The sequence below is a fragment of the Coregonus lavaretus genome (assembly GCF_964263955.1).
Source record: "Coregonus lavaretus genome assembly, chromosome: 29".
In the NCBI taxonomy this organism is placed as follows: domain Eukaryota; kingdom Metazoa; phylum Chordata; class Actinopteri; order Salmoniformes; family Salmonidae; genus Coregonus; species Coregonus lavaretus.
This window is the reverse complement of record NC_140016.1, coordinates 9335484-9345831: the sequence shown is the minus strand read 5'-3', so window position 1 is coordinate 9345831 and position 10348 is coordinate 9335484. Positions and strand designations below refer to the sequence as shown.

Here is a 10348-nt window from a genome sequence, read left to right as displayed (position 1 = left end):
CAGCAACACAGGCAGGAACAGACTCAGGACGCAGGGTTCATGACATTTATACAGGTAACGAGCTGAGATTAGGAGCACACTCTGAAAGGGAGTGCTCCTAATCTCAGTTTGTTATCTGTATAAAAGACACCTGTCCACAGAAGCAATCAATCAATCAGATTCCAAACTCTCCACCATGGCTAAGACCAAAGAGCTCTCCAAGGATGTCAGGGACAATATTGTAGACCTACACAAGGATGGAATGGGCTACAAGACCATCGCCAAGCAGCTTGGTGAGAAGGTGACAACAGTTGGTCCGATTATTCGCAAATGGAAGAAAACACAAAATAACTGTCAATCTCCCTCGGCCTGGGGCTCCATGCAAGATCTCACCTTGTGGAGTTGCAATGATCATGAGAACGGTGAGGATTCAGCCCAGAACTACACGGGAGGATCTTGTCAATGATCTCAAGGCAGCTGGGACCATAGTCACCAAGAAAACAACTGGTAACACACTATGTCGTGAAGGACTGAAATCCTGCAGCGCCCGCAAGGTCCCCCTGCTCAAGAAAGCACATATACAGGGCCATCTGAAGTTTGCCAATGAACATCTGAATGATTCAGAGGAGAACTGGGTGAAAGTGTTGTGGTCAGATGAGACCAAAATCGAGCTCTTTGGCATAAACTCAACTCGCCGTGTTTGGAGGAGGAGGAATGCTGCCTATGACCCCAAGAACACCATCCCCACCGTCAAACATGGAGGTGGAAACATTATGCTTTGGGGGTGTTTTTCTGCTAAGGGGACAGGACAACTTCACCGCATCAAAGGGACGATGGAAGGGGCCATGTACCGTCAAATCCTTCCCTCAGCCAGGGCATTGAAAAGGGGTTGTGGATGGGTATTCCAGCATGACAATGACCAAAAACACACGGCCAAGGCAACAAAGGAGTGGCTCAAGAAGAAGCACATTAAGGTCCTGGAGTGGCCTAGCCAGTCTCCAGACCTTAATCCCATAGAAAATCTGTGGAGGGAGCTGAAGGTTTGAGTTGCCAAACGTCAGCCTCGAAACCTTAATGACTTGGAGAAGGTCTGCAAAGAGGAGTGGGACAAAATCCCTCCTGAGATGTGTGCAAACCTGGTGGCCAACTACAAGGAACGTCTGACCTCTGTGATTGCCAACAAGGGTTTTGCCACCAAGTACTAAGTCATGTTTTGCAGAGGGGTCAAATACTTATTTCCCTCATTAAAATGCAAATCAATTTATAACATTTTTGACATGCGTTTTTCTGGATTTATTTGTTGTTATTCTGTCTCTCACTGTTCAAATAAACCTACCATTAAGATTATAGACTGATCATGTCTTTGTCAGTGGGCAAACGTACAAAATCAGCAGGGGATCAAATACTTTTTTCCCTCACTGTATATGTGTGTATATATATGTGTGTATATGTTTATATATGTGTATATGTGCCTTGATCCTAGAAATCCATTTTTCATCCTCTCCTTTTCCCACAGGAGCTAACCAATGAGAAGGTGCAGTCCCAAGAACTGTCCAATGAGGCTGCACGGCTGAAGCAGGAGTTGGACAGGGTGGAGGCCGAACTGAAGACAGTTACCGCTGACCTTCTCCTTTCAGAGAAGTGGGAGAGAGATGCTGTCTCTGCTAATTTCCCACCAGAAATCCCTGCTAACATACTGAAGGCTACATCCTCAGACAGACTCACATTAGAGCACCCAGAGGCTAAAGATGCCCAACCAAAGGAGGGCCATGACCTCTGTACGACCTCAGATGCTGGAGTAGAGAAGATGGACTGGTCTATGAGTGAACGACTGATAGACCTGGAGAGAGAGGTGTGTGTGTTCACCTGACGTTTTTTGTCTTTGTTGATATTTGCTGTGCCAAACCCCCCCCCCACCTCCCTCTCACGGTGGATTAGGAGCGGGAGGTGTGTGTCTGTGTGTTTTCACCTGTCAAGGTTCTAATCTGCTGTTATATGCTATGACAATTTATCATGTGATTGTCAATTGTCTCTAGTCATATCATCTCTTTCTCACCACCCCCTCAGAATGCAGCGGCGGGTGCAGAGCGGGAGGTGTTGCTATCCCAGCTGTCTCAGTCCCAGTCCGCCTGTAGCCACCTGAGGGAGCAGATAGACACCCTGCAACATCACTCTATCACCCTGCAGGAGACCTGCACCAAGCTGCAGACACTCAACACTCAGCTACAGGTATCATACAGCTACTATTGTTTTATATAGTTATTATCCTGAAACTGGGTCCTCTCGCCACTTCAGAGACTGTAGTACTGTCACCTGTGTCCGAGTGTCACAGTGTTTGATTTCCAACTTCCCCCCCTCTCCCAGGTGGAGCAGGCGTCCCTGAGTTTCCAGCAGGCAGCGGTGTTGGCGAGGTGCAGCGAGAGCGAGGCCAGGTGTGCTGCTCTGGAGGCGGAGTCTAAGGTGTGGGCCAGGGAACATGAGGAGTCATTGGTCAGGACGGAGGGGCTGAGGAGGGACCAGGAGCGAATGACAGCGCTGCACCAGAGGCAGGAGGCGGAGCTAGAGGAGCTGTTGGATAGACACTCCCACCTGAGGAGCAGCAACCGTAACCTGGAGACACAGCACAGGGAGCTGGAGGGAAGGTAGGGAACACAGGGAGCTGGAGGGAAGGTAGGGAACACAGGGCGCTGGAGGGAAGGTAGGGAACACAGGGAGCTGGAGGGAAGGTAGGGAACACAGGGAGCTGGAGGGAAGGTAGGGAACACAGGGAGCTGGAGGGAAGGTAGGGAACACAGGGAGCTGGAGGGAAAGTAGGGAACACAGGGCGCTGGAGGGAAGGTAGGGAACACAGGGAGCTGGAGGGAAGGTAGGGAACACAGGGAGCTGGAGGGAAGGTAGGGAACACAGGGAGCTGGAGGGAAGGTAGGGAACACCAAGTAACACTTTATTTAAAGAAGTATACATAAGGCATTGTTAACTTTATGAAAGCAGTCTGATTGGAGTTCCATATGCCATTGAATACACTGTATACTGACTTGTGAAAAACCCCCGATAGAATTATGTTTATGAAATCAGTAATGACACCTTAATGAGTGTTTAAGTATAATTCATAGCAACGTTCATAACACCTTCATGTTCTCCAGGTATCAGGAGCTCCTGGGCCTCAAATCCCGGCTGGAGGAGAAAGAAAGAGAGATGAAGCTAGAGAGAGAGAAGATGGCGGGAGAGGTGCAAAAGCAGGCGGAGAGAGAAAGAGAATTAGAGAGACTGAAAGAGGATTATGAGAGGTAAAAAGAAAACTCTCAGGCTATTTGTCAGTCAAACAACTAACTGCTCCATCATTACATTTACATTTTACATTTACGTCATTTAGCAGACGCTCTTATCCAGAGCGACTTACAGTTAGTGAGTGCATACATTATTTAATTTTTCATACTGGCCCCCCGTGGGAATTGAACCCACAACCCTGGCGTTGCAAACGCCATGCTCTACCAACTGAGCTACATCCCTACCGGCCATTCCCTCCCCTACCCTGGACGACGCAGGGCCAATTATGCGCCGCCCCATGGGTCTCCCGGTCGCGGCCGGCTACGACAGAGCCTGGATCATGTGATCATCACTTATTCTCTTCAAGCTATTTCATTTAATATAACTTATTGATACATTCAGTTCATCCCTGATCTATTCAGTTCATCCCTGATCTATTCAGTTCATCCCAGATCTACAGTGGTGTGAAAAAGTGTTTGCCCCCTTCCTGATTTGTTATTTGTTTGCATGTTTGTCACACTTAAATGTTTCATATCATCAAACAAATTTAAATATTAGTCAAAGATAACACAAGTAAACACAAAATGCAGTTTTGAAATGAAGGTTGTTATTATTAAGGGAAAATAAAATCCAAACCTACATGGCCCTGTATGAAAAAGTGTTTGCCCCCATGTTATAACACAACTCAACTGTGGTTTATCACACCTGAGTTCAATTCCTCTAGCCACACCCAGGCCTGATTACTGCCACACCTGTTCTCAATCAAGGAATCACTTAAATAGGACCTGCCTGACAAAGTGACCAAAAGATCCTCAAAAGCTAGACATCATGCCGAGATCCAAAGAAATTCAGGAACAAATGAGAAAGAAAGTAATTGAGATCCATCAGTCTGGAAAAGGTTATAAAGCCATTTCTAAAGCTTTGGGACTCCAGCGAACCACAGTGAGAGCCATTATCCACAAATGGCAAAAACATGGAACAGTGGTGAACCTTCCCACGAGTGGCCGGCGACCAAACTTACCCCAAGAGCGCAGCGACGACTCATCCAAGAGGTCACAAAAGACCCCACAACAACATCCAAAGAGCTGCAGGCCTCACTTGCCTCAGTTAAGGTCAGTGTTCATGACTCCACCATAAGAAAGAGACTGGGCAAAAATGGCCTGCATGGCAGAGTTCCAAGACGAAAACCACTGCTGAGCAAAAATAACATTAAGGCTCGTCTCATTTTTGCCAGAAAACATCTTGATGATCCCCAAGACCTTTGGGAAAATACTCTGTGGACTGACGAGACAAAAGTTGAACTTTTTGGAAGGTGTGTGTCCCATTACATCTGGCGTAATAGTAACACCGCATTTCAGAAAAAGAACATCATACCAACAGTAAAATATGGTGGTGGTAGTGTGATGGTCTGGGCCTGTTTTGCTGCTTCAGGACCTGGAAGACATGCTGTGATAAATGGAACCATGAATTCTGCTGTCTACCAAGAAATCATGAAGGAGAATGTCCGGCCATCTGTTTGTGACCTCAAGCTGAAGCGAACTTGGGTTCTGCAGCAGGACAATGATCCAAAACACACCAGCAAGTCCACCTCTGAATGGCTGAAGAAAAACAAAATGAAGACTTTGGAGTGGCCTAGTCAAAGTCCTGACCTGAATCCTATTGAGATGCTGTGGCATGACCTTAAAAAGGCAGTTCATGCTCGAAAACCCTCCAATGTGGCTGAATTACAACAATTCTGCAAAGATGAGTGGGCCAAAATTCCTCCACAGCGCTGTAAAAGTGTTATGTGAATTATTTAACAAACTATTTCAGTGTCTCTGTGCGTCTCCCAAAAGGATCAAGAAACAGACAGAGTCCCTGTCTGCATAGTCAGAGATGTTTATTCATTGAGAATTCTGCCATCACAATTTCAGAGTCCATCTTTTATACTCACACGTCATACAAAAATCCCTCCCCTCTTTAGGCGGGCTGTAGTTTTCCACTTTAAAACTGCTCTCCTGACCATCAGTTCACATACACACACACACACACACACACACATACATACACACACACACACATGCATACACACACATACACATGCATACACACATACATACATACACACACACATGCATTCCTTAGTTATTGCCGTCCTCACAATATCCTGCACCATATTTCATACTCCTTAAAAAGCCTAACAGTTTCTCTCCTCCCTAAATTGGGAGGCCTCTTTATCTTGGTTTCTCAGTTGTCTCTAGACAGTTCTCCTTGTCCTTTGTTGTCTGGTCTAACTCTTCCTCACATTGCTAAATAGTAGCTCAATGTCATAGTCTTTACTGGTCCTACACTCACACATTCTAACACATTTCACACAGTTTCAGGGTGTAATAATTAGTCATTAATAATTATTCTATCAAAAAGACTCATTGCAAGTTATCGCAAACGCTTGATTGCAGTTGTTGCTGCTAAGGGTGGCCCAACCAGTTATTAGGTTGTAGGGGGCAATCACTTTTTCACACAGGGCCATGTGGGTTTGGATTTTGTTTTCCCTTAATAATAACAACCTTAATTTCAAAACTGCATTTTGTGTTTACTTGTGTTATCTTTGACTAATATTTAAATTTGTTTGATGATCTGAAACATTTAAGTGCGACAAACATGCAAACAAATAAGAAATCAGGACGGGGGCAAACACTTTTTCACACCACTGTATTCAGTTCGTCCCAGATGTATTCAGTTCGTCCCAGATGTATTCAGTTCGTCCCAGATGTATTCAGTTCGTCCCAGATGTATTCAGTTCGTCCCAGATGTATTCAGTTCATCACGGATCTACTCAGTCAGACACCTGGCAGTTGGTTGTTTGACTGACAAATAGCCTGACTTGCTGGTTCACCTTCTTATCTTGTCAAGTAAATCCTTGGTTCTCTGTCTGTCTGTAAATGTATGTTGTTCTGTTCTCCCAGGCTGCAAGGTGTGCAGAGGGAGTGGGCCCAGGTGCAGAGTGAGCTGCTGGCCCAGGGCTCGGTGCTGCGAGGGGAGCTGAGTGCTGCCCAGCTGGAGAGGACCAGGCTGGAGGGAGAGATCAGCTCTCTGAGGGAGAACAACCAGAGACTGGAGCTCAGCACCGACCGCCTTACCAACCAGTACCAGGTCAGGAGGAAGGGATGGTCTCACACACACATACACCTTATGTTTACTATAAATTATTCTGAAACCTGTGTGTTTGTGTGTGTAGCTGCTGACCCAGCTGAAGGGTAATATGGAGGAGGAGAACCATCAACTGTTGGAGCAGAATCAGAGTCTGACCAATCACAACAGAGCTCTGATGGAGCAGAGCCTGGAGCGCAAGGACCAGCACCACTCACAGCAGAGAGAGTACCAGTTAGTACACACACACACATTAACGGAAAGATTATTATTCTATTCTCCACGAATGTCCTATTTCTCATCTCTCCTTACCTCTCCTCTCCTCCCCTCTCTCCTTACCTTTCCTCTCTCCTCTCCACCTCCCTCTCTCCTCTCCTCTCTCTCTCCTTTCCTCTCCTCCTCTCTCCAGGGAGAAGATGGGTGAGCTGCGTAGAGAGAAACAGAAGCTGGTGGAGAAGATCATGGATCAGTACAGAGTTCTGGATCCCAGCATGCTTACACCCAGCAAGGCCAAGTAAACACACACACTCACACAGACAGACGCTCACACACACACACACACACACACACAAACACGTTAAGAGAGGTTCCAGGTTTGAGGGATTGATGTCACATCGCTCCAATAGGTCCTTACTGTGGGCTTTGTAGCGTTTCTTCTGGACTCCAGCAGTGCGTTTGGATGCAGACACACATGCAGACACAGACACACAGACCGAGGCCAAATTCCTCTTTTTGTAACCCCCCCCACACTCTCTCCATCTCTCACACTTCCTATTGATCTTGATCTCCCTCTCCATCCCTCCCTCGCTATCTCTCCTTCCTTTCCTCCTTTCCTCCCTCCATTCCTCTCTGTAGGAAGTCCAGCTGGATAGCAGACAGGATGAAGAAGCTGATTAAGCCTAAAGGAGGAGGAGGGAGAGAGGGACGTGCTCTGTTCTACGCTGCTGGCAGTATAGAGAACCTGGCTGACAGTGCAGACAACCCACCAGACACACAGACACAGACTGCTGCTGTGACTGGTGAGACTATACAGACAAACACAGACAAACACAGACAGACACACACACACACACACACACACACACTGAACAACTCAGTGAGAGACCACAGACACTATTATTCACAAACACAAATCACATTCAAATCACTACATGAGTCATTTGTACTGATACTACTCCTCATATGTCTCTCTCTCTACCTCTCTTTCTGGCTCTTTCTCTCTCTCTCACCCTACCCCCTGTTATATCTCACCCCTCTGTACTCTCTCTTCTCTCCTCCAGACCCCCGCAGTGCCCCCGTCTCCCGCTGCCCCCTGCGACGTGCCCCCTCCCTGGGTGACTCTGACCAGGCGGGAGGGCTGTATGGGCTGCCACTGCGTTCAGGTTCGGGGGGCCGTCGAAAGCTCGGTTCCCGTCGAAAACTGGGTTCCCAGTCCTTCAGTCCCGGAGACAAGAATACTTCACCCCTCCAGCGTCTACAATCTGCAGACAGAGGTTCCACAGTGATCTGGGAGGGGCAGAGCAGCCTTACAGACACACTCACTCCCAAAACCACCCCCATGACCTCAGCCACCAACAGCCAGGAGAATGTGATGGAGGAGGGAAAGAGAGGTGAGGAGGGGAGAGGTGATGGATAGAGGGGAGGGGAGGAGAGAAGTGAGGAGGGGAGAGGTGATGGATAGAGGGGAGGGGAGGAGAGAGGTGAGGAGGGGAGAGGTGATGGATAGATGGGAGGGGAGGAGAGAGGTGAGGAGGGTAGAAGTGATGGATAGAGGGGAGGGGAGGAGAGAGGTGAGGAGGGGAGGGGAGAGGTGAGATGGATGAAGAGGGAGGGAGGGAGTGGGGGGAAACGGGAGAGAGGGAGAGAGGTGAGGAGGGTGGGAGTAGGGGGAAACGGGGAGAGAGAGGGAGGGAGAGAGGTGAGGAAGGGAGTAGGGGGAAACGGAGAGAGAGGGAGGTGAGGAGGGATGAGGTGGAGGAAGGAAGGAGATAGGGGAGAGAGATGAGGTGGAGGAAGGAAGGAGATAGGGGAGAGAGATGAGGAGGAAGGAGTGGGGGGAGAGCGGGGGAGAGGTGAGGAGGGAGGTGTGGACTATAGGGGAGAGGTGGAGGGAGGACAGAGGGAGGGGTTAGACATGAGGGAATTTGTGTACCAACTGTCACTGATGTCCCTGACCAGCCCTGACAAATTGAAGTGAAGTGACTGCTTTTGACAGGACCTTTGTGTGTTTGGTTTTAGCCGTGAGTGGGGACAACAATGAAGGACATCTCAACTCAGATCCCTGCTGTCAGTCCAGTAAGGACAAACCAGTGAACTAAGAGAGAATTACTGCCTTTCTGCTTCAACTGGAAATACCATGATCCTTTGCACACTTCCGTCCTCTGCATACAGATCTGAATCCAGATAGGGACTCATATTAAAAGTGTCAAATTCAAATGTTTTGTCAGATTTTTGTAAAAGGTGCCTAGTAAAATAAAGTATTTCTGATCCATTTTCCATACACTGTAAACATTTTTTTTTTCTTCTACCAGCTACTACTCTATTTGTGTATATCATTGAAGAGATGTCTCTGTTCTTCTGGGGCGACAAGCAGCATTTCCTCCTCTGGCCAATGGGTGTCAGTGAGGAGCTAGTTAGACACCAATACAGTTCAGATGAGGGAGCATCTTTTAAATGAGAAGCAAGGCCTGTTGGTTCATCACGACTGTAGGGCCACTCTGGTTCCCTCCATCCTACACCAAGGGAGCAACATGTCAGCATTTCAGCTGGGGAGGGTGGAGGGAAGAAGGGAAGACGGGAGAGAAGACAGACACTAAAGGATAAAAGCAGAGAGAGAGAGTCTTTTCTCTCCACTGAAGCCCTGGTGAATTATGATTCAGAAAAAAAGACAAATGGAACGCTAATACAATTCATGAATTATGTAGTTGTCATGGCAACATTAATCAAAACGAGGCCCCAGCCTCTGAACATTTTGTTTATGAAATTGAGATGCATCCAGCGTGAGTGAGTGTGGAGGATGATATTGGGTCTGCCACTCAGTCGGTTATTACAGTTAGACTCCATCTGACACCTGCAGACAGACAGCAACCACAAAGTGAAGAGAAGCAGTGAAATAAACACCCAGAACAAAGACATTTAAACTCCTCATTCCTTATGTTCAATAGAATATTATAAATTATACATCTGAAGGACAGTGGTCATTAACATGTGAGTTTGAAGAGTACGGGTGTAAGAAAATTGACATTCTGATTCCTTTCAGCCTATAGACTAGAATAAAAGTTAATGTTATAATAACAGTACACAGCCCAGCGGCCATCTTAACGTGTCAGTATGTGTCTGTAGTGGTGGGTAAATCATTGAAAAAGGGAGTGGTGTAATACCATCTGTGTCTATCTGTGAAGATCTCTCTCTCTCTCTGTTCTGAGTCTGGCTATCTAACTATCTCAGCCCTAGACATCACATTTTAATGTGGATGGCCTTCTCTAAAGAGCTACTAAAGGCCAGAGCTTTAGCTTTACTGCCTGCCTGAAATCACACTGACCTAGCAAACACTGAGAGCAAGTAACACTGACTTGGACCCAGCAAACACTAGGGTCCTGTTTCCCGGACACAGACTAAGCCTACTCCCGGACTAAAAAGCTTGTTTTTTTATGTATTATTTAGTCAGATGGAAGTGGTACTGTAGTTAGTGATATCAGATATTCATGGCATATCTTTATTTTTGTTGATGTATTATTTCCGCAGGCGGAGGTGCTAGCTACCTGTAGGACTGGAGAAGGTATAATGAGAGACCTAGAAAACTGAACTCTGATCGAGAGAGAGAGAGGAATAAATAATGTTTCGTCTAATTAATTAAAGTCTAGCCCTGGGCTGTGGAAACGCTCTGAGACCGAGGAGGATTTGCTGAGAGGAGAAAAACAACACAACAGACAGCAGGAGAGAGAAAATAAGTGTTTGTCTTAACTCAGAGTCT

General features: G+C 47.0%; 1 protein-coding gene across 1 annotated transcript in view; it reads left to right on the top strand.

Moving 5' to 3' along the window:
- Positions 1-8814, top strand: part of LOC311105005 (uncharacterized protein) — a 49678-nt gene extending 40864 nt beyond the window's left edge. Inside the window, exons 20-29 of the mRNA XM_084146989.1 lie at positions 1496-1831; positions 2047-2208; positions 2344-2621; positions 3123-3266; positions 6192-6378; positions 6464-6609; positions 6785-6889; positions 7231-7394; positions 7656-7985; positions 8614-8814. Coding sequence (XP_084003115.1) covers positions 1496-1831; positions 2047-2208; positions 2344-2621; positions 3123-3266; positions 6192-6378; positions 6464-6609; positions 6785-6889; positions 7231-7394; positions 7656-7985; positions 8614-8693 — 1932 coding nt within the window. The 3' untranslated portion in view covers positions 8694-8814. The remainder of the gene's footprint in view (positions 1-1495; positions 1832-2046; positions 2209-2343; positions 2622-3122; positions 3267-6191; positions 6379-6463; positions 6610-6784; positions 6890-7230; positions 7395-7655; positions 7986-8613) is intronic.
- Positions 8815-10348: the final 1534 nt, after the last annotated feature.